Raw genomic sequence first — 24,156 nt, forward strand, 5'->3', positions numbered from 1 at the left:
GGCGATGATGACACCGCAAATATTTCCAAACCTCCAGACATCTCTTTGCGAAGAAGGCAGCGGCTCTGCTTTGTTTACTTTAAAGATGGATGTTCAATTACATATATTTTCTGAAAGCATTAGCAATCTGGTTTAAAATCGGAACCTAGAATGTAAGATAGAAAAAACACAGCATGGAGGAATCGTGGGATTTTGAATTCTTGTCTCGTGTGGTTGATAGTCTGGTGTCCTTTCTGTCCGAATTTGTGGACGATTGGCTGGCCAACGACATGCGAGTTGCAGTGTTTAAAATTCTGTTCAGCTGGCTCGTCATCAGTCTCGTAGCCATCCACTTTGCATGGAAAGTGTACGGGAACACTGTCAACGATATGTACTACAGACAGGGTGAGTATTTACTGAGGCGCTCCGCGTAATTCACAATAAGTCCTACTGTATTAAGACAGTTGTATGAATCTGTCTAGTTTTGTGACCGTATATATATATATAGCGCCTTTTAAAAAAAGTAACCTTAGTACTTGGACTAAAGATGTCTGTGATCATTTCTCAGGGACTGGAGGACAGAATGGCGGGACTCCTGACACGGCGCCTAACCTGAGCGGATGGTAGGTGACCAGCCTTTCTCGATTCGTTCATCTTACAAATGAACTTGGGGTTTCATTTATCTTTGGCTGCATTATGATGATTCCCTAATTCTAATTCAGAATATGATCAAATAATGCGTGTGTAGAAAATTGGAATATTGAAATATTGTAAAATATAACGTTAAAGGGTTAGTTCACCCAAAAATGAAATTTCTGTCATTACTCACCCTCATGTCGTTCCAAACCCGTAAGCCCTTCGTTTATCATCGGAACACAAATTAAGATATTTCTGATGAAATCCGAAAAGTATCTGAACCACACATAGGCAGCAACGTCATTGCACCTTTCAAGGCCCAGAAAGGTAGAAAAGACATCGTTAAAATAGTCCACGTGACTGCAGTGGTTCAAGACTACACAATATTTCTGACGGTCACGATAATCACTGTGTCAGATTACGATGTTGACTCCTAAAATCATGTGTCGTGTTGTGTACAAGAAACATGTCAGACTACAAGTTGCCAGTGTTGCCAACTGCTTTCAATTGAAAGTAGCTAAAACTGGTAGCTAAATGTGACATCATAATGGCAAATTCATTGATCTATATAAATATGAATAGATCAGTGGGCAAAATAAGAATCTAGATAAAGTTTGTCCAAGAAGTTGATAGATTTGTCTCTAAACATTTGAAAAAAAAGTCTCAAAAGGGGTGGGAAAGTCACTAAATCTAGTGACAAAATCCCTAAAAGTTGCTATCCGAACATTCATCGCTGGCCGTCTTTAATTGCTGTCATCGAGAAGGCGGGTTATCGGCTAGCAGCATGTTTTTTTCTGTTTTGTTGTCAGAAAAGCCCAAAAGTGGACACATATCTGGATTAGGGCTGGGCGATATATCGCATGCGATTGTCACGCGCATTTCATCAGTAAAGCCGGTTCCCTGATTACTGCTAAATCGCCATCACCTGCTTTCAAATGGAGCGCCATTTAATAGACAGAACCGTAGATCACTGACAAGCCACGCAATATCGCGTTCATTATCGCAGATGAATCGCCTTTGATAATGAACTCAATATTGCGTAGCTTGTCAGCGAACTACGGCTCTGTCTATTAAATGGCGCTCCATTTGAAAGCAGGTGATGGCGATTTAGCGGTAATCAGGGAACCGGCTTTACTGACGAAATGCGCGTGACAGTTGCATGCGATATATCGCCCAGCCCTAATCTGGATTGCATGGATATTTGGATTTCCTTCAAAAAGAACTCGCATACCTTTTATTTAACTTTTTTCACTCTGTCACGGTAACTTAGTCCCTCGAGGAAACATCATAAATGTAGGAGTATTGTTGGCCTAGCAGGAACAATGCCATTGTCTCTCACACACGTGACGGAACTTGTCATGGATGACAGAGAAAAAAGTAAACAGGCTAGTCTTTCTGTTGTGATGTCGTGAAGCATCGCAGACTAAGCATCGGTTGTCGTCCGCTATGACACACTACACGAGCTGAAACGGTCGAATCTTGCATCCCGACGGCCAATGTCATTTACGAATCCCCACGACACCCTGCGTCAAGCAAACCGTGGCATTCATGTTTATCATCAATTAATGAAGCTACATTCTGTTTACGTTCAGCACTTCCAGGTTCTGCGTCAGAACGCAACTCATTATTGGCCAGCTCCTGCTTCAGCGTTGGCCAATACTGAGTCAGCATTCTAACTAGGGCTGGGCGATATATCGCATGCGATTCTCACGCGCATTTCGTCAGTAAAGCCGGTTCCCTGATTACCTCTAAATCGCCATCACCTGCTTTAAAATGGAGCGCCTTTTAATAGACAAAGCCGTAGTTCACTGATAAGCCACGCAAAATCGGGTTCATTATCGAAGTCGATTCATCTTCGATACTGAACGCGATTTTGCGTGGCTTGTCCGTGAACTACGGCTTTGTCTATTAAAAGGCGCTTCATTTGAAAGCAGGTGATGGTGATTTAGCAGTAATCAGGGAACCAGCTTTACTGACGAAATGCACGTGAGAATCGCATGCGATATATCGCCCAGCCCTAATTCTAACATAGAACCTGGAATCACTGAACGTAAACAGTGTAGGAGAATGACAGGGAGAAGACGGAATTGTTGAATGAAGTCATTATTTTTGTTTTGTTTATGCCACTGTACCACTGTAGTCACTTAAACTATTTTAACAATGTCTTTTATACCTTTCTGGGCCTTGGAAGGTGACTTTGCTGCCTATGTGTGGTTAAGATACCCTTTCGGATTTCATTAAAAATATCTTAATTTGTGTTCCGAAGATGAACGAAGGTCTTACAGGTTTGGAACAACATGAGGGTGAGTACTTAACAGGAATTTCATTTTTGGGTGAACTAACTCTTTAACATTTTAACTCAAATGGACAAAATGACTTAAATATTAGTTCATTATGCTATTCAAGATTCAAAGCTCAAGTCAGTAAAATTATCCGATCTTCACTATTTTAAGTGTTAAGCGTTCATAAAACAGGACTGAACAATTCACTGATGAATCAAAACATTCCAAGAGCTTCGAATCCAATCAAACCGATGAGCGAGCTGGTAACATTATATTGGATTTTATTGATGGGCAGAGAAGTGCTTCAATGAAACTGTAATAAACAACACTATTAATAAAACACTATTGAAAAAGTAGCATGATATTAGACTCATCAGTGTTTTTAGTATGTAGGCTAATTTGTGCTTTTATGAACACTCCTGTTCCAGTGTTAAGTCCAATATTTTCCATTTTACCTAGGGAAAGTGCAGCTGGTGATGCCAAGAAAACCCACCGTGAGTGATGTACCAGCAACTGGACTAAGAGCACCAACACACAAGATGGATTAAAGCAATTGAAGACTTCAGATGCAAAAGCCTCTCAGTGCCGTTTGAAATTTTCTTCTAAAATGAGCATTTTTATCAAGCTCTGTTTAGGTTCAGTAATTTCACTTTAATGGCAATTAATAGGTAATTTTCATTGCCATTAAAGTGAAATAACTGAACATAAACATACAAGCTTGATAAAAATGCTAATTTTAGAAGAACATTTCAGATGGCACTTCGAGGCTTTTGCATCTGAAGTCTTCAATTGCATTCCTTCAAGAACATTAAATACATCAGAACTTGTGCCATTAAATCCTTTTTTCTTGTTAAGATGTCTGTGATGGACTGTGGTGCAAAACTTAACACATGAATATGTGCTTGAACATACACGACTGAATGGTGCTGTGCACTGGAAAGGGAGCATTAGAGGATACTGTGATATATAGCAGCTCTGGCTCTTTTAGAATGTTTGGTTGGATTGAATTCTTAAAGTTAGTAGATAGCAAGACTTGAGCGATTCTCACACAGTATCATTTTACTAAAAACTGACAGGAATACTAGACAAAATGCAGGTCCCAAATGTTCACATAATAATTTGTTCTGTTAGTAGAAATCAAATAATTGATTTCAGTGATGTATGAAAATGGACTCGACTGTACAGAAATAAGACATACCTCTGCCATGCTTTCAGGTGTCCGGAAGGTTACAGCTGTCTTTTTGCAGTGCAAATAATAAATACAATTTGTACCTAATTTTGTGTATTGGTTTCCTGTTATTTATTTAATAAGTAAATTGTATTTCAGTGTATTGAAGTACACATAAAAAAGCACTTTGGTTCAGGAATATAGAGGAGTCATTGATGAAAAAAGAGAACACATTACAAGTGGTTAAAATGAGTGATATTGTGAAAAACTTTAAAAAGTGCACTTCTGGCAGAACTTGGAGGAAAAAAAATAATTTATTCCTCCATAATTGTGTTGCTTCCAATCACAAATCAAGCTAAAGTCAAATATTTGGAAGTTTCTGGGGTGATTGTGGCAGCAGCATAACATGCACATCCATCACATTGGTTCCTGTCAGTCCAGGCATGAGTAACCGTCGTCCTTCAGAGAGCTGTGAGAAAAATGTGAATGAATCATTATTGGTGAGAAAGCCATCAATGTCCAGACCTTGAGATGCAGCCTCTTCCATCAGTTCCCCATCAGTGACGGCACCAGCTGCCTCAGTGGGGCCGTCCTGTCCATCGGTTCCTCCACTGAGGAACACTGCACCACTCTTCACTTCACCACCACTGAGCTCAAGCCCCACCCGCAGAGCCAACTCCTGGTTCCTCCCTCCCCTGCCCTTTCCTGTCAGTTGCACAGTGGGTTCTCCTCCAGCCAGCAGACATGTCGCACCCCAGCCTTCCTTCCTCTCCTCTACAAGCACGTTCATGGTGCGACACAAATCCCAGCTTTCTATCCCAACCTGTGGCCCTAGCTGAAGGATCTCTGCAGCAAGCTCTGGAGGAGGTTCCTTTCCTGGGGAGCATGCAAAACTTGAGAGCAGCCCGTATAGTCGTGCAACGGAGCGAACGTCACCACATACTCCTGGAGACAGAATGACAGGGCGAAGTCCTAATTCAATGGCCTTACGGCTTGCGCATTCAAGAGCAATGGTGTTTGAGCCAATTACAACGTTTAAAACATGGTCTTTGACTTCTTGTGGCTGTTCTTGCACCTGCGACCCATGAGGCCTAGCTTTGCTAAGCACCTCTTTCACAGAGGAAGGAAGAGAGTCAGAGAGCTTATAACGATCCAAGATAGCCCAGACCTCCTCTGGCCGGGAGTCACTCCTGACTGTTGGACCACTGGCTATCAAATCCAGAGGATCTCCAATAACATCTGACAGAATCAAAGCCACCACCTTCAAGAGAATGTAATATCAGAGTAAATATTATGCTTAACTAACATTGTGGGGTATTGCTTAAAGGATTCGTTCACTTTAAAATGAAAATTACCTCATGATTTACTCACCCTCAAGCCATCCTAGGTGTATATGACTTTCTTCTTTCAGACAAATACAATCAGAGTTGTATTTATAATTACTCTGATGCTCCTAAGCTTTATAATGGCAGTGCACGGAAACCACCTGTTTGAAACTCAAAAAAGTGCCGTATTCCACTTACGAAAAAAGCGTAATTGACGTTGCGTTTTATAAGTTGAATATGCAAGCTTTGAACTGCGAGAGATGTTACACTTTCTTTGTAAGTTGAATATGGATGGCGGGTTGGTGGAAGCTAGATATTTCACTTTATAACGTGCTAAATATGGATATTTTTCTTATACAAATGCATTGCTTCGCTTCAGAAGGCCTTTAGTAACCCCCTGGAGCTGTGTGGAGTATGTCTATGATGGATGGATGCACTTTAAGTTTTAAACAGGTGTATTCGTCTGAAAGAAGAAAGTCATATACACCTAGAACGGCTTGAGGATGAGTAAATCATGGGGTAATTTTCAATTTAAAGTGAACTAATCTTTTAATAGTCATTTTTGTTTGATTAATAACTATTTTATAGGGTATATAAATTTAAACTATTTTATAGGGTATATAAATGTATAGGGTAAAGTTATTCAAAAACAATCATTTGCTATTAATTGAGTCCAATTAATGTGCAAGTCTGCTGAACAGATTCTTTTAAAAGATCTTTAAAAGTGTTGTATGTCATTTTTATGTAATTTTGTTGTGTTTTTATTAATAGTGCTGTTTTACTAATAAACTTTCTGGAGCTTAAGCTCAATGTGCAGACATCTATTCTTTTTTTCTCTTATTATATATATATATATATATATATATATATATATATATATATATATATAAAATCATGTTACCTTGGCTGGGTTGGCATATTGTGCAAGGCTTCCACCCTTTAACAATGACAGGGCTCGTCTCACTGTATTTAACTCCTGAATTGTTGCTCCTGCTGCTGCAAGTTTTCGTGTCACATCCTGTTTCTCCTGCAAGGACATTGGTGGGGCTGGTGCAGGTAAAAGTGCAGAACCACCACCTGTGCATAGATGCATGTAAAAACAATTAAACAAATACAAAACTTTACAAAAGCTTGGAGTAGTTAAGATTTTTATTTTATTTTATTTTTTAAAGAAAAATGAATGCTTCATTAAATTGATCAAAACTGACAGTAAAGACATTTATAATGATACACAATATTTCTATTTCACATAAATGCTGTTCTTTGCAAACTTTCTATTTGTCAAAAAAATTCTGATCTACTAGTTTCCACAAAAATATTAAGCAGCACAACTGTTTTCAACTTTGATAATAATAAGAAATGTTTGGCAACACATTACAATAAGGTTCATGTTAACTAACGTTAACGAAGATTAGTAAATACAGTAACAAATGTATTGCTCATGGTTTGTTCATGTTAGTTAAAGCACTAACTAACGTTTAACTAATGAACCTTATTGTAAAGTGTTACCAAATGTTTCTTGAGCACCAAATTAGCATATTAGTATGATCATGTGACACTGATGTCTGCAGTAATAATTTCACAATATTATGGTTTTTACTGTATTTTGGATCAAATAAATGCAGCCTTGGTGAGCATAAGAGACTTCTTTCAAAAGCTACAAAAACAAATTACTGACCCCAAACTTTTGAACGGTAGTGCATGTTGTAAAGGCAAACTAATTATACAGGAAAAAAATAAGTCACAGTACCAGAGATGAGCACAAGCAGCACATCATTCTCAGTCAGTCCACTGGCCAGTTCTCGTATACATTCGGCTGATTTCAGGGCATCTGTATCAGGTAAATTGTGCTTTGCTCCTTCCATCACTGTAATTCTGCTGTGATTCTCAAGCAGCATCTTCCTGAGCAGAAGAAAAAGTTTGTCAGTAACATCCAGACTGTACTGTGCGCAGCTAAACACAAAATGAAAGACCTAGCTGAAAACTGGAAGCCAGTTTAATGTCAAGGCTATATGGGTAAATCTCATGAAGTGTCCACATTTCATTCCCTCCAAAAAGGAATTATTTTTATTATTAATTTTATAATTTTATTATAAATTTTGCATGAAACCTATTTGTAGGACCAGGAAATTTTTACATGCATTGTGATTTTATGACAATTAAGCAATTCCACCCCTAATTCTCATCCATTCTTATGCAAAAAGTACAATAATACTATTTTATTAAAATTGTATTTTTTTATTACAATATAAATAAATTGAGGTAGGTAATACAAATACTAAATTATACCAAATACTATTAAAAAAATTAAAATGTAAAAATAAAATAATAATAAATCATTTCTTTTCACATTACAGTAATTTTTCACAAACAGTGGTACTTTTATTAAATTTAACCTTCAGTTTTAAAATTAAATATAACCTGGGCATTTTGATGGAAAGTTACTAGTAACTAGTGAAAATCCCTGTTTATGGCTATATAAACTACTTATAAAGCTCATTAAACAAAACACAGGCACATTAAAATATATATATTTTTTAAAAAGCACTAAAATACTTACTCTTTCCCATGATTCCGCAGTGTATTCTGGATACCATGAGGCACACTGACCACCCCTTTAATTAGATGGTCCCCTACAATCCTCTCTGCTTCTGCTGCCATCCCCAGCACCGCCTTACCGAAGCCCACCAAATAAAGGTTATTGGTAAGTGTGAAACTCTGTCCACCCACAAGGAGTTTGTTCCCATGTCGCTCCAGACCCCTGCGAACCACTATGTCTGGCTGCACACCTTCAACCGCAGCAGAAAACACAGCCCTGGCTCGCGTGTCTAATGATGACATACTGCGAGAGTACAATGATGCTAATCCCACCCGCAGTGGCTGCTGCAGGTGAAGAAAACGTGAGAGAGCAAGAAATGGAGCCATAAACCACTCAAACTATCCACATCAGTTGAACAGAGCCACTTCACACCTGAGAGAAGAGAAAGAGATTAAAAATAGGCTGATTAATAACCAATTAAACAGATTTTAATTAGCATTGAATTGTATCTTATTTATTACCCCATCTAAATGTCTTTAATGTTACCCAAATTCACTCTGGTGATGTCTAATCTCCTGTTTCATACCCCCAAAACCATTTTAGTCTGATTTTGAACAGATATATGGGGTTACCAAAGGTAACATTAGCTTACTAAAATCTGTTACCCCTACTATGTCACATTCAGTGGCTTTAATGTTATCCAATTTCACTCTGGTGATGTCTAAACATATTTAATATCCTAAAAAGCATATCTTATGTTAACAGACACAGATATGCAGGGTCAACAACAAGGCATTAGAGGTTACTGAAATCTACCCCCCTCTATTTCAAACATATTTTCAAACAATATTTGAAAATTTTATAATGCTACCTTGTCAGAGTTGGTGGCCCTGCTATATATCTGCAACTGTAGCAATATGCTTTATAAGAAAAATAAATAGTTTAGACATCACCAGAGTAAATTTGAGTAACATTAAAGCCATAGAGGGGGGTAACAGATTTCTAACACTATCCTATCATAGCCTTCAATGATTTTAGGAGAACATACCTGCGCACTGTTCCTGGGAATTCTGAAGCTTTTTTATGAGCTGACAAAACTTTTGAGAACTGCATTACACCAACCTGTGTACCAAGTGAGTAATGATTGACTACAGCTGACCATAGGGCAGAGAGTAGTTTCAAAGCTAGTCAGTTACAAGAGGTTTATGGATTCATCAAGGGTCAATCCCAAAACAGTAGAGGGGGAGGTACGACAATAGCCTTGTGACACTTGTTTACTTAAGTTATAAGTCCAGTGCTGAGGGTGGTCAGTGTTACACGTCTATGCAACCACCCTTACAGACTGCATTGAAAACGTACACAATTTTCCTCACAAATGACAACAAAGGATCATTTTTTACCTCAGTTTTCTTCCATACTCAAACTTCTGGTCACTTCAGCTATAGAAAACAACATAAAAATAAAAAAGGACAACAGAAGTAAATAACTAACGTCTTGACGTCATTTTATTTTGTGTATCATTCAAGACATGTTTACACATTCATAATTCCTCCGCCCTCTTTCTATCCTTGTTGTGAACAAGATTGACTCACATACCAAAAGAATTAACGACATGAAATGCCACCTCTCATCAGACGGCCAACAGACCCTCGTTCACGAACGAAATGTCTTGTTCAGTGCCGCTCCAAATCGGTGTTTTGAACGAATCTTTTGTAAACGAATCGTTAAAACGCTGAGTCGTTCAGTGAAGGGGGCGAAGCTCGTTCGGTAAGCCAATGCTCCTTCACTGCCCACACTGGAATGCTATTGGCTGGAACTAGAGACAATCTTAAAAGGCAGGAAAACGAGTCAGTCAGGAACAAACACGATAATATAAACAGTTGTTTTGCATATAAAAATGTATTATTATTTATAAAAAATTATTATCACGTAGGAACTTTGACTCATTTATGTATTTAATTTACCGCAGTGACTACCTACACTTTCGCGTTGCGTCACACAGCGGTGTTTCCGAGTGACCTTCTATGACACACTATTTAAATGTTGGAAATTCAAGTTGAGTGAAACACACATGCTACTTCAGCACTACAATATCAATTTGCTGTGAAGACGGTGATCTGCTCTGAAGAAGCATTGACATCTTTTCTTCAGAAGGTGGCAGTATTCAATAAGTCAGATCTAAAACTAAACTAAAACCATGACAACACTTGCAACAGCCTACATAACACGTGAAATTGCACAAACATAGTCATACTTCACTAGCCTGCAGTTAGCCTATTTTTGTGTCACCAAAACAGCGGAGGTGACCGCATCATGCTGTGTATGACATCATCCTTCCTGTTATCAGAGTCTCCCAGCTCCATCTGTTAATCACACCCATGGGGAGAAGAGTACAGTACAATATCACAAGCCCTTATTTACAGGTACCAGACAACACCCATGATTATTTTCATTGCACAGGACTCTGGGTCTGTTTTCATGACTATAAACTTACATTCTAGTTCACTGTCTCCCTAATTTAAATGGATGAGCTGGGGGAAATGTTCTCTAGGGACAAGAAATGATAGCCTTAAAGTCAACATGAAATCAAAATGGACAGTTCTTGGGTTGTTTAGAAATATTGAAATATATTTCAAAAATTCATGTGCCCTCATAATCTTTTATCAAAATAACTTCCCCTCCCACTTTCAGAAACATCTCTTCTCATTTCTGATGACGTGTTTACCGTTACGAAAGTAGGACAACCTGTCTCTCACATGAGACCACAGTAATAGGCTAACAAACCACAACCATACAAATTACAATAAATTCCCGGAGGACAAAATTAAGTCCCACCCTACATTTTTGTCATGTTCAAGAAGCCGTTTCATATATACGTCACAATAGGGAATAAAAGACTTTTGCAACTTCTGTTTCATGCACACTTTAAAGGTGCTCTAAGCAATGTCACGTGTTTTTAGGCCAAAACATTTTTTTGTCACATACAGCAAACATCTCCTCACTATCCACTAGCTGCCTGTCCTCTGAACACACTGTAAAAAAATGCGGTCTCTGTAGTCGCCACAAGCCCCAAAAACGGCAACAAAAACTACCTGGTGCAGCCTGGACCACGAAACATAATAAACATGCTCCAGCCAATAACCGACAAGAATGATTTTAAATGCGCGTTCATGACTGTTTCAGGAAACACAGAGGGGAGGGGGAGGAGGAGGAGGAGGGAGGGTCTAGCTAGCCTCTGTTTTGTTTGGCAACACCTCGAACGTCAACAGGAAGTTACTCCGCCCAGGATCGCTTAGAGCACCTTTAAGAGAAATCAGCATTCATTAATTCCGAAATGAATATAAAAGTATGTAAAATATAATATAAATATAATTTTTAATTGCTTAAGCTAATTTGCCATATTTATCATCGTAATTTGTCATTTATAATGTTGTTGTTTTTTTGTTTTTTTTAAATATGCAACTAAATTTAACGGACATATTCAAAGCCTCAGACACAAAGCTAGTCGAAAGTGCTGTTCTCTTTTGTTTGCATTGCAGTTCTGTCATGTTTGTTTGTTGTACTATCTATTGCAGCACTTTTTTGTGTTGTCATGGATAATTGATGTACAGAAGGCAATGCAATTCTCAGGTGGCTGCAGACAGCAGATGGGAAGAGGTCACTCTGCTGGCTGATATTTTCATTCTGCAGTACCAGTGACCCTTTGTCATCCTCTATGTGTACACTCCCTTCACATCCCCTTCGTCTCTCCAGTCCTCGTGGCAATCATATGCGCCGTTGTTTTATAAAGGGCTCAGATTTGGCTACTGTGTAGAGTAGAATGTACCAAGCCATTGGACGTTTTCCATCAGGGATCACTTATTCACCTGAGGCCTGAGAAGAATGCAATCAGAGGATGATGGAACGACAAATGTACAGATATGATGGCAAAGAGTTGGCAGGTGACTTTCAGCGCATACTAAGAGAGCCTGCGATTTATGAATACTCAGCAATAAGGAGCATAATTTGCATGACCAGAGGGTATCTGGCATCAGTACGGGGACAAGCTTAACTCTCTGAGGTGGCTGAACTCTCACTTTCGGTAAGTGACTAAGATGAATCACTTTACTGTGTGCAATTAGATCTTCTCACTTTTTCATTAAAGCCAATATAGGGAATAATGGTAAATGGAGAAGATGGAAACAGAATTAGCAGGCCCGAATACTTTATCATATTCCACTGCACATTCATCGCCAAGGTTTTTCCCCGATTGCACCATCGCTCTTGTTATTCCATTACAGCAAAAACAAAGAGAAATCACTCTTTCTCATAACCGTATTTGGCTCGTGAGTAGCCATCTTATTGCCTTTGTGCTTTAAATATCCTGCAACCTCTGGCTGTGATCTACATTTATATATTATGCAGAATATGCATGAAGCAAGGTTCTTTGATGCTTTGTATCTGGGGTTCAGATTGTGGAATACGTTCATTTGAATAACAGTCCATAAAGTCATATGCCCAACACAATCATCATGTATGCACTGAGGATTATGAAGAAATTTCACCATGACAAAGATAAAACAAATAAACTATGGATGAGAGGGGGCACCATGCACCTATTTTAATAAATATTTTAATAAAACAAACAAAATTGCTACTGAACTTGACAGATAGAGATCATTACGCATTCCATTTGTTCTATGGAAAAAAGCTTTCATATTTTTGCTTTTATAGCTAAAATATTATAGCTTTAAAATAACTAATTTTGTGTTCCATGGAGGAAAAAAACCCTATAATTTCAAACAACATGATAGTGTGTTGATGATGACAGAATTTTCAGATTTAAAGCAAATGATCTGTAGAAAATGCAACTCAATTAGACCTACCAAATGCAGACATCCCTGCAGTGTTCGGGAAAGTTACTTTTAAAAGTAAGGCGTTACTCCCTAAAAAAGTAACTAATTGCATTACTTAGTTACTTTTCATGGAAAGTATGTGTTACGTTACTTTTGCGTTACTTTTTCTCACTAGGGCTGGGCTTGCTTGTTTTTTGTTTTTTTTTAATACAATTCCTATTTTTGGCTATTGTAAAGGCCCTTTCACACCAACTTTTGTGGAAAACAGTTATAAGAGAAGTCGCAGATAATTGCATGACAAGTAGGATTCAGTATACGGCACTTCTCATTAATTTCTATGGTATCTGCAAACAGTGATTGACTGTAGCACAACTCTGAACAAAATCCAATGACGGCAAGGTTGCAATGTGATTGGTTATCAGGACACACATGATCCAAGTTGGCCGTATATGCTTTCTCCAATGCTAGAGCCAGGGACCCTCGTATCAGCAATAAAACAAAATAACGTTGGCAATAAAAATAAAAAATTAAACAAATGTGATGTTTATCTAAAGTCTTTTTTGCTTATTAGTATGGTTGAAGTGGTGACAGTGATTAAAGCTGCAGTCCGTAAGTTTTGCCTCTTTGTCGCCATCTCTGTTTGAAACCTGCAATTGCAATTATTTGCGGAATTATCATCTTTACATGCAGGGGCGCAGGAGACATTTTCAAAGTGAGGGGGTCCAAACTGCGTTCCGGGGGGGTTGTTATGACTACGAGCGGTGCACATATGCATGCGCGTCTATCCCATGGTCTTTCCGCGCTCATGGGCAAAGAAGTCCATAAACTATAAATCCTCACGAAAACTTCAGTCAAGCCAGCTCGCGCGTCAACCTGAGAGATCAGCCTCCTTACCTTAAAGTGTCAAATTTCTCGGTTTCTGAATGGACGGTTTGGCTTGATTGACAAACACTAACGTTCGGGCATGATTTATATACCATCGACCTGTCCTAAAACGTTAGCACTCTTTGATCGATGGTTTGGAGATCACGCGTTTCTCCATTCGAAAGCGCATTTCCTGTTCACATCCGCGACAAAACAGCTGATTATTTACGAACGAAAGCTCACAGAAACGTGAAAATGGTCTCATTTGAAAGAAAATATCCTAAGCTAAAAGATAATATAGTGTGACTAATTGAAGCAGCCCTTATCAAAAGTGCGGGGGTCGACTTCTATCTTTTCAAAACTGCGGGGGTCCTGACCCCCCTGTCCCCCGTGCCAACGGCGCCCCTGTTTACATGGGTTGTGCATATGCCACGGCTCCTCAGCGCAGATGAATCTAATGTTTGCTGTCAGTCACCGCATCGGTGTGGATACTGTACTTCGGAATCACAGATTGTAGTCTTGAAGTATGACCAAAGTAAGAATTTTCACCAGAAAATGTCATCTGAACAAGTAGCTAAGTAACATGTCTGCCACTTTTGTTCTGACCAACTGAGGAAAAAAAATAAATCGTGCTGCCAATGGTGATTAAATTTAAAGATCGCTTAACTCAGATCATGTCAAACCACGCAAATTATTATTATTGTTATACTTTGTTCTCAAATTCTTAATGTTAACAACATCAACACTGCTTGACTGTGTATTTAGTGTGTATTAGCGTTACCTGTAGATTTCAATTTCCATACAGTCTAATCTCTAACGTTAATTTTTCATACCATACAATCCCCCATCCAAATTATAAGTTTGATTATTGCAGCTGCTGTGAAAAAGGCTATAAATCAGGGGTGCCCAATCCTGTTCCTGGAGATCTACCAACATGCAAAGTTCAGCTCCAACCCTGATCAAATACAACTGAACTAGCTAATTAAGATCTTCAGGAACACTTGATAATTACAGACAGGTGTGTTGGATCAGAGTTGGATCTGAACTTTGCAGGTAGGTAGGTATCTCCAGGAACAGGATTGGGCATCCCTGCTATAAATGAGCTGGGGCACGTTCTTTATATAAACAGACGTGACTCCAATTTCCTGTGAAAACCCACCAGTAACATCCGAATTATAAAACATTATTACCGTTGTGAATCGGGCTAAGGTAAGGAGATAGTTTTGAACACTGGCTGGTTATGTACTTGTTAAAAAATTGATTTTGAATCATTTTTAACCAAAAAAAGTTACAGACAGCAGCTTTAAAGTGAGAATAAATACATAAAGTATATTTGTGTAAATTAACATAATTAATTATTGCAGGTTTGCATCTCACTGTTTTTATTCATTTTGAGAAATACTGAATCTGTTTTTGTTATTTTATTTACATTTAATCATTTAGCAGACACTTAACTTACGAATTTTGTGCAAGATGAGTAAATACATGCTCACATTTACTACAATAACTATCATGTTTACACACAACGCCTCAGCACTTATGATTTCTCTCAACATGGGGACAGGAAAGCTGTCAGTCCATAAATGGGAAAGTAACTTGAGTTACTTATTTGTTGTAAATTTAAAAGTAATGAGTCACCTTACTAGTTAGTTGAAAAAAGTAATCTGACAACATAACTCACGTTACTTGTAATGTGTTATCCCCAAAACTGTAAATAAATAAATAAACACTTTTATTATTTATTTATTTTTTTATTTTTTTTAAGTTGCTTTTAAAAAATCTGAGGGTTCACATTTTGCTGGGGTGCCTGAACGAGAAGATTTGTCAACATATAACTCATGAACCCACTGCCCGGAATAAAAAACAAAAAACCCACAAACCATGTCATGCTGTTCCCTGTCAGTTTGCTGTTTTTGCAGGGCCTCACAGAACAAAAGTGATTTCACAGACTTCCTGTCTCTCTTCATTACCTTAAAAGGCTGATTATTATTGTGACTATGCCTTTGCCAATTATTCCAACTTCTCAGAAAGGCCACCTACAGTGACTGTCCTAAAGTCCCTAAAAAGGCCTCAGGTCTTCAGCCTCTGAAGCATGTGGAGTGACAGCTTAGAGTTTTTACAATAAATAGACTGAATAGGAGAATCCATGTGTCATGTAATGAAAGAGACAGATGGACAGAGACAAAAGAGAAATATGTGGATAATTTGGAAACGGGGGAAGCTGAAGGAAGAAGGAACGACAACAAACGCAATGGTGATCTAATTGAAATTTTAGTTACATAAATAACCTTTAAATAGTATGGTAAAGATCTTTATGAAGGAAATGTATAACAAATAGACTGGGAAACAGGATGCAGGTAAATCGACGTATTCTCCATGGGGCAGCTTCCAGCGCTCTGCTGCTAGGCAACTGCTTGGGCACTATGTGACTCTTCACATGACAACATTTCTTCTGAAGCAATTAGAACAAATTCAGAACGTTCAACGACAACCCCAATGAGCTCATTTCCTTCAGCCTGGCCTGTACTGTACATTCAAATTAATAGCATCAATTAAAAATTACAGGAACCGGTTATGATCTGTGTTAATAGCAGTGAACAAAATTTTAAAAATGAAAAGTTTGAATACCAAACCAGCACAACACTGTACAGTTTTCTGTATCATGTCATGAAATGGAATCTTGACAACATTTTGTACTGTCATTTTGAATTGTAAATTATTATCATTATAATTATTATTTTTAAGGCATAAAATACACTACCATTCAAAAGTCTGGTATCTGTAAGATTGTTTTGTTTTTGAAAAAAGTTCTTATTCTCACCCAGGCTGCATTTTTTAAATCAAAAATACAGTAAATACAGTAAAAAGACTAATATTGTGAAACATTATTACATTTTTTTTTTTGTTTAAAAAAACTGTTTTCTATTTGAATATATTTTAAAAAGTAATTTTTTAGCATCCAGTCTTCAGTGTCACATGATCCTTCAGAAATCATTGGTGCTTAAGAAACATTTCTTATTATTATCAATGTTGAGATGCTTAATATTGTTGTGGAAACCATGATACAAAGATTTTTTTGATAAAAAGGGGGGAAAAAAGCATTTGAAATAGAAATATTTTGTAACATTATAAATATCTTTACTGTCACTTTTGATCAATTTAATGCACCATTGCTGAATAAAAGTATTAATTTCAATGACCCCCAACTTTTAAACGGTATTGTACATTAATATAATTAAAAATAATTAAAAATATACTGAATAAGCTCTTTGTTCTTTTCGTGACTCGTTGGGCAAGTTTAACCACCAATTCAAATCAGTGAAGGTACTTTTCTTTTAAACCAAAGGCATATATGCACAGATAATTTAGTTGACTGCTGTATTTTTACTGTAAATGCAGGAACTTTGGTGTTAGCGTGCGTGATTTTGAATGCGAAGTGACCTTTCACAATCGTGACGACAGCGTAGTTCCTCTAATCTCCAACCACATCCTGTTTCCTGTTCAGTTAGTTAAGCAGAACCCTTGGTATCTTCTAAGAATGGACAGTTCCATTACTATGCACATTTGAGCAACAGAAACAGAGATATATAGAGATTACACCGCCTGTGCAGGAAGAGTGTTGCCCATTTATGGACCTTTAGCAGCAGAGTGCTGAAGCAGCAAATGATTAAATATGATTTATATGCATAATTTGTTCAAGGGTGGTTGCTGCTACAAAACTGTCAGGCAATTTTTAAGGTAAACAAAAAAGAAAAGTTGATGCTAAAATGCTATTTATTATCAGAATGACTCTTGAGACAGTGCTTCGACCTGTCACTGCTGTAAAAGAGGCTTGACAATGCATAAATCTCTCATTGTAAGCAATCTGTTTCAGTGATTCCAGCCTTTTTAAGTTAGAAGAAAATGAAAGTGAGCTTCCTCAGGACCTTTGACCAAGAAAGTTAACCATATCCTGAGTAGCATTATAGAGAATCAGCCCACATACACTCCCAGTGGGCTGAAACCAATCACATGCACCCCTGTATTCAGAGACTGTCTCCTCTTTGACAGTTTTACTGTCTTTTAATGATTAAATGGGATCTAAATCATGTCTAGGCAAACAGAAACTAAAATAACTCAGGCTGTAATGATGTTTAAGAGCATCCCCTTCACTCTCGAAGTATCCCCAGAGTGCCCGTCTATATTTACAAATAATGTAAATTATGTCATTGTGAATATATTGTGACAGCAGTATCAAGTGAATGTAAATCTAACTATACCTTAACACTCAAACAAACTTTGCCAACTGTAATTTACAGACATTACCTAACATGACTTACTGTATCTCTGAATGGATTTTTGATTTAACTGGATTGTCATAACTTTGTTTTCTGTTTCGGTCAAATAAATAAAGTGGTTTTCACTGAGCTCCTAGGATGTAAAACATAGGGTTGTCAAAAGTACCGACTTTGGTACCAAGTCAGTACTGACAATTTAAAAATGTGAGGATACCAGCATTTCTCCCTAGCATTTTGAGCGCTGTTGAGCGGACTCTTACAACACCTCTGATTGGCCATAGTGTTCACACACTCAACAAATATGTTTGTGATTGGCTACAATGATCAACGCTGCAAAAACATGCGTGTCCACATGGACTACGGTATTTTCAAAACCGCAGCTTTTTCTATGCATTTTGGCCGTTCATCCACATTTTCTTTAAACAAAGGAGGAAAAAGTCCCTGTGTACGTGTGGTCTAGGCCTTTGACGCTCTTCACTGAGTGCTTACACAGATACACATGGTAGCGTTTGAAAGCAGGGATCTATCAGCGGATCCCTAATAAATACGGTGATGGACGGATACGCTGATTTTTTAAAATTTCAGTACTGACTTGATATCGAAGTCTGTACTTTCGACAACCCTCGCAAGTATTGTATTCTCTCTAAAATATGGACTACTGTATGGGTCATTTTAGGTTTTTAAGGATGTTTCCTGCAGACAGATACAATAATTCAACCTCATCTTCACCAGAGGGGTCCAATGCTGTGGCAGCATAATTACTGTTATCAGAGACCCCTCTCTGGGTCAAGTGAGAAACAAACCCAGGGGTGCACAATCAGCCAGAAAACAAAGATTAATCTGCAACACGCACACACACTTTTGCTCTTTAGGGTATATATCTAGCAAATCATTGGTTAAAACATTCACTGCTTGTCTGTTCCTCCTTAACCTTGTTCCTTATTCAGAACATCTCAAGGATTCCAGAGCTTTATCCCCCTCCATCTTTAAATAACACTGTAGGATTAACCATGATAAAACTACAAAGAACTAGAAACATTTCTTCCCTTCTTCTATCACAAGACTGATGGCTTAATCCACTGAATGAAGCGAGTGAATCCTAAAGATTTTCATGTCAATTTAGGAGAGCCCAAATTAGCCAAATTAGAGTTTTTTTGTGGTTGTGCATTAGAATGTATACTGGATCTTATTTACCAGACCACTTCATTAAGCTGAGGTACATTACAGAAAAAATATATGGTTATGCAAAACAGAATGGATTGCCATATGAGCAACAGTTTATATCCAGATTTCTTTGCAGGCATTTTTTCCTTGGAATTTGAAAAATGTATTCTAGCAGACTTTTCAGTATAAGTGTAACAATTACAGGGCAGTAAAGTTATTTTCCCTCACCGTTGTGTATTTACTCAGCTGTGGTTCCTCAATTAATGTGATGCCATCAATGAGAACAGCAGGACGCAGCTGCAAAATTCCAGACCATTCCATGCCTGCCTTATTTCATCATCTATCATCCTGTTACAACCAAATTGTCTAATTGGCAAACCAATATGTGTGTAATATAACAATATAGCACAATGCAACAATATGAATCAATGCTTAATTTGCTTGTGTCATCATCTGACTAAAGTATTTATGCATATCACAGTATATCACTAATTACGTTCATTATATGATTAATTAGTTCGTCCGTAGATTTTAATCAGTATTATTTTAGTATTTTTATATACTATTATAGTTTGTATTAATATTTTAAATTAGCTTTTTTTATCTTTTCAGTTTTTATTTTAATTTTTGAAAAAAAACATTTTTTTTTTACTAATTTTGCTATGTGCTTTTGTCATTTTTATTAGGTTTTGTATTTTTAAATGTTGCTATTTTGGGTGATTTTTTTTTTTTTTTTTTTTTTTTTTTTTTTTTTCAGTTAGTAATCTGCTTCAACTTAACCTTATTTCACATAATTGTCAAGACAACATTTCTAATTTTTGTTTAGATTTTTTTTTGTTTAGGTTTTCATCTAACAGTTATATTTATTTTCAATTAACAAAAATGTTTTTACTAGTTGTAGATCCTGAATTACTTCACCCCACATTCTGTCATCATTTACTCACCCTCATATCATTACAACTGACTTTTCAACCCGATCTTACGGAAAACCACTATGTTACAAGATGGCAATTTCGCATATATTCGTACAATAAAATCGTACAAAAACAAATATTTTTTTAGAAAAAGTAATAACGAAGAATCACCTCTAAACATACCTGCAGTGGGGTGTAAACAAGATCTCATTTGTATAAATTCATACGAATTACCCACCAATTCACCAAAACATGAGATTGTGCAAAATGTGATATTAGGTAGAATCACATTGCTCCACTGAAAATAAATGGACGTGGATGCTGTCGAGCTCCAAAAAAAGCATCATGAAATATGACTTGTGCACGATATTCTAAATCTTGTGAAGTCATATAATATATTTGGGTGAGGAAATGAGGAAATTTGTGTTGTAATTCACTGAAATCTCAACTCTAAATTGTACTTTGGCATATTCAACCTTGCCATCTTGTGCTCAGTTGTGGTACACAGAAGAACCAATTGGATTTCGTTTGAGTTCCAAGGAATTAGGGAAATCATGGTTTTGGAATGTCAAATAAAAGATGTAAATGACAGAATTTTATTTTTAGGTGAACCATCCCTTTAAATCAGGGTGGAGTTGGGGTTTGTAAGGGGAGACTATAGAGTCAAAGTCAACATAAGGTCACACATAAATGCTTACAGTGATGTCAGGGAATGCTGATACTGCAAATGTTTCCTCCTCTGAAGCATGCGCTATACACAGGTATGGACCGCTGCATTCACTCTTTGTCTGTAAAACACAAACCATTTTCATACTCAGGCACATAATAGGTAAAGTAAGCCTGAGATGTTTAAAGAGAAGAAGCAAGCCCTTAAGAGAACCCTTTCTCCATCACATTATAGATAAATTTAAACCATCACCATTTCCACAGAAATTAGGTCAACAGAAATATGATGGAGTGGGGCTGCCTTTGATGCTGTCCTTTAACCCATAAATACTGCATTGAGGGGAGCAGATACAGCTACTCATGGTGGAGAGGGACGACTGGAAAGCGAGAGGTAAGGATTGATGGCTTTTCTCTGTAGTGTGACACCTTTATTGTCCAGGGACACCTGATAAGGGCCGGAGGTTCCCCTCATCCCATAATCAAGCTGTACCACAGATACCACAGGAACATCATCGTCCCATTTGAGCAGGAAGTGAGGATCTGCCATGGTCAAATCATCTGTGCTCTATTCATCACAGCTGTCTTTAAATGTCAGCATTGAGGGAAAGTGATGAAGCATATGTTCAAGCTAAGCAACTCATTTAACACTTAATGTGCAGATCTGGAGTTAAAAATTAAATGTTTTGCTTTAATATGGCTCTTGCGACATGATTAAATTAAAATAATACATCAAATAAACATGGTTCAAAAAGTCTAAAATGCTTATTTTCTCTCATTCGAAATGTACAGATGAGCTTGACGTATCGGAGAGTACAGACAACTGCCTGATTATCAAGCTCAGAGTACTGGCTGGGAAACTAAAAACACACCGCAAGCCAATTGAAACTGTTAATTAGGTCCTAAGAGAAATCTTCTCTAGTGCAAAATCACAGCACACAATTCATTGTGAGGGTTGAGCGGTGAGCGTTGTAGTCGTTGTAGTGCTGCGCTTGGAGTATTTACAACAGTGTGATTCACTGAAGGAACCTGTAGGGGGAGCTTCGCAAATCGAGTTCCGATTTAAACTTGCAATGGCCTGAAATTGAAAACATGATGACGGTGGGGGTTGTTTTAGTGAGCAATCAGCTTGGTGAAATTAAAGTTACATCCTCTGTTTTGATGACTGATGACCGAAGCTTGATGACTGATAATAGTTGACTGTTAAAAAGAATAGCTGAACATAAGTTCACAAATATAAATTATTACTGCCTTTTTGGACTAGATGTAAAAATGCTTAAAACACTAACTTGATATATACTTGGTTTTAATAAATAGAGCATTAATAACATAAAACTATAATATAAAAATATAACATTTTTGATGCAATGTTTATTTTTATCAGGAAAATGTGTGTGTGTGTGTATATATATATATATATATATATATATACACACACACACACACACACAGACACACACACATAGTATATATATATTCATTTTTTCCATATATATACATATATATATATATGGAAAAAACGAATTTGATGATCAATTTAATCCTTGCTGAATAAAATTATTAATTTCTTGCAATATATATATAAATAGTGTTGGGGTAACCCATTACAAGTAACTTGAGTTATGTAATCAGATTACTTTTTTTCAACTAATTAGTAAAGTATTGCATTAATTTTTCAATTTACAACAAAATATCTGTTACTTTTTCAAAAAAGTAACACAAGTTACTTTGTTTTCACATTTATTGACTGACAGCTCTCCTGTCCCCCATATAGAGAGAAATAAAATGCAGAGGTGTTGTGTGCGCTGTGTGAACATGATATGGTTATTGTAGTTCTAGACTAAATGTGAACATACATTTACTCATCTCACTTGCACAAAAACATTCAGTATTCCTCAAAATGAATAAAAACAGTGAAATGCAATCTCCCCACAATTTTTTACGCAAACGTGTAATTAAATATATTAAATTACACAAATATGCTTTATGTAAATATGTTTTATGTATTTAATCTTACTTTATTAACCGCTGTCTTTGCTGCTGAGCTTCGATGATCCAATTCAGCCATACTAATAAGCAAAAATTACTTTAGATAAGATTTATAAATAAGAGTGTTAAACTTTCTTCTCCTGTATCCTATTCTTCTTTATTCCAGAATGGCAGCACAGCTGAAAGGTTTGTTTGAGCAGCGCCCTCTACTGTACAGGCATAAATATGCATTTCCTTCAGCCTGAGGCTTATTCATTTCACTTTTGGTGTGAAAGGGCCTTTACATTAACCAAAAATAGAACGTTTTTTGTTGTTATTAAAAAACAATCAATCTAGCCCAGCTCAGGTAAGAAAAAGTAATGCAAAATTAATGTAACACATTACTTTTCATAAAAAAGTAACTAACGTAATTAGTTACTTTTTTAGGGAGTAACGCAATATTGTAATGCATTACTTTTAAAAGTAACTTTCCCCAACACTGTATCTTACTGGCCCATACTTTTTGAATGGTATTGTAAATATATTTAAATAAATAATACATAATTATATATATATATATATATATATATATATATATATATATATATATATATATATATAAATTTGTATACGTGTAAATAAAATAGAGATACCTAGGCAATCATGACTGTGCTGTACTGTGAATATATTCGAGGCTAAAGGGCATCGTAGGTACAAAGCACAGATGGACTGTCATAAGACAGAAAGACAGGTGCACTCTCTGCAGGAAGTCATGGAGGTCCACAGTATGAGTGTGAAATCCCACTGCAACAGAATAAACATCAATCTGTAAAGATGAAACTCTCTCAGTCAGTGTCCGCTGTTGAGCAATACCAAACCCACCCTTTCATCCTCACCCTTTCATTGTAGCAGAGGTTATGTTGACACATGGGTTAGAGAACTCCCTCGCCACTTCCCTCTGTCACTGTCTCCAACTCTCTCTTCTCAGTCTCTCTTTCAAAAAAGATGTATTAAACAACAAAAGTAGGAAGGTCAAGATACTGTAAAAGTGAAGGTATCAGAAAAAAAGCAAAATAAATTTTAATCAAGGATAAAATATTACATTTACAACAAGTAACAACACTAGCCGTAGCCTATATGAGGTTATTTTTTAGGAATACACACATGATCCTTCAGAAATCATTCTAATATATCTCTATATTTATTATCTAAGATAGTTTCTAAGAGGTTCTCATTTCGCAGGGCACCTTGCTATATTACTGTATGCAAATGTTTCTTTCAAGCGCACAAAGCTTCTGTACTTTATTATGCACACTATTTTTGTGCAGCAAAGAGACATGCATGCTCACAGCTGGCCACTAAATGAAACCACTTACTGTTTATATTTATGGCACTTAACGCTAATAACCCATTTAAAGGGTTTACAATGCAGGAGCTGCTTTACCTGTAAACTTAAAAGGGAATTGAAAGTGCACTATTTTTCCTCACTCAGAAACCCTCAGAAAAGATTAATTGAGGTCTAAAAATGGCTGCCGTGACCGT

The 24,156-nt window shown here is 37.0% G+C and overlaps 2 protein-coding genes across 6 annotated transcripts; one reads left to right on the forward strand and one right to left on the reverse strand.

Annotated features, from left to right (window-relative positions):
- The first annotated feature begins 24 nt into the window (after window positions 1-24).
- Window positions 25-4,173, forward strand: tcta (T cell leukemia translocation altered). Of its 2 annotated transcripts, XM_048198810.1 has the most exons (4): window positions 25-384; window positions 548-602; window positions 3,357-3,447; window positions 3,684-4,173. In XM_048198810.1, the coding sequence occupies exons 1-3, from the start codon at window positions 174-176 to the stop codon at window positions 3,397-3,399; spliced, it is 309 nt and encodes a 102-aa protein (XP_048054767.1). In that variant the 5' UTR covers window positions 25-173; the 3' UTR covers window positions 3,400-3,447; window positions 3,684-4,173. The 2 variants fall into 2 exon arrangements, with proteins under 2 accessions (XP_048054767.1, XP_048054766.1); XM_048198809.1 differs by having other exon boundaries at window positions 3,357-4,173.
- glyctk (glycerate kinase) lies at window positions 4,174-22,805 on the reverse strand. 4 transcript variants are annotated; one of them, XM_048198805.1, is made up of 7 exons: window positions 22,664-22,805; window positions 20,682-20,771; window positions 9,330-9,368; window positions 7,951-8,361; window positions 7,141-7,292; window positions 6,292-6,467; window positions 4,174-5,326 (listed from the first exon to the last, which is right to left on the reverse strand). In XM_048198805.1, exons 4-7 carry the CDS (start codon window positions 8,313-8,315, stop codon window positions 4,427-4,429), a joined length of 1,593 nt encoding a protein of 530 aa, XP_048054762.1. In that variant the 5' UTR covers window positions 8,316-8,361; window positions 9,330-9,368; window positions 20,682-20,771; window positions 22,664-22,805; the 3' UTR covers window positions 4,174-4,426. The 4 variants fall into 4 exon arrangements, with proteins under 4 accessions (XP_048054762.1, XP_048054761.1, XP_048054763.1 ...); XM_048198804.1 differs by lacking the exons at window positions 20,682-20,771; window positions 22,664-22,805 and adding exons at window positions 8,978-9,051; window positions 9,526-9,729; XM_048198806.1 differs by lacking the exon at window positions 9,330-9,368.
- Window positions 22,806-24,156: the final 1,351 nt, after the last annotated feature.

The sequence above is a fragment of the Megalobrama amblycephala genome, linkage group LG8 (genome assembly GCF_018812025.1).
Source record: "Megalobrama amblycephala isolate DHTTF-2021 linkage group LG8, ASM1881202v1, whole genome shotgun sequence".
Taxonomy (NCBI): domain Eukaryota; kingdom Metazoa; phylum Chordata; class Actinopteri; order Cypriniformes; family Xenocyprididae; genus Megalobrama; species Megalobrama amblycephala.

What these genes read in the sequence shown, in the direction of transcription:
- glyctk (XM_048198806.1), bottom strand. Translation starts at nt 8,315, where the DNA reads ATGGCTCCATTTCTTGCTCTCTCACGTTTTCTTCACCTGCAGCAGCCA. An exon ending in CTGCGGAATCATGGGAAAGA is followed by an intron (nt 7,293 to 7,950) that starts GTAAGTATTTTA and finishes TCTTCTGCTCAG; the next exon opens with GAAGATGCTGCTTGAGAATC. An exon ending in AATATGCCAACCCAGCCAAG is followed by an intron (nt 5,327 to 6,291) that starts GTAACATGATTT and finishes ATTCTCTTGAAG; the next exon opens with GTGGTGGCTTTGATTCTGTC.
- tcta (XM_048198809.1), top strand. Translation starts at nt 174, where the DNA reads ATGGAGGAATCGTGGGATTTTGAATTCTTGTCTCGTGTGGTTGATAGT. An exon ending in CGATATGTACTACAGACAGG is followed by an intron (nt 385 to 547) that starts GTGAGTATTTAC and finishes ATCATTTCTCAG; the next exon opens with GGACTGGAGGACAGAATGGC. An exon ending in GCGCCTAACCTGAGCGGATG is followed by an intron (nt 603 to 3,356) that starts GTAGGTGACCAG and finishes CATTTTACCTAG; the next exon opens with GGAAAGTGCAGCTGGTGATG.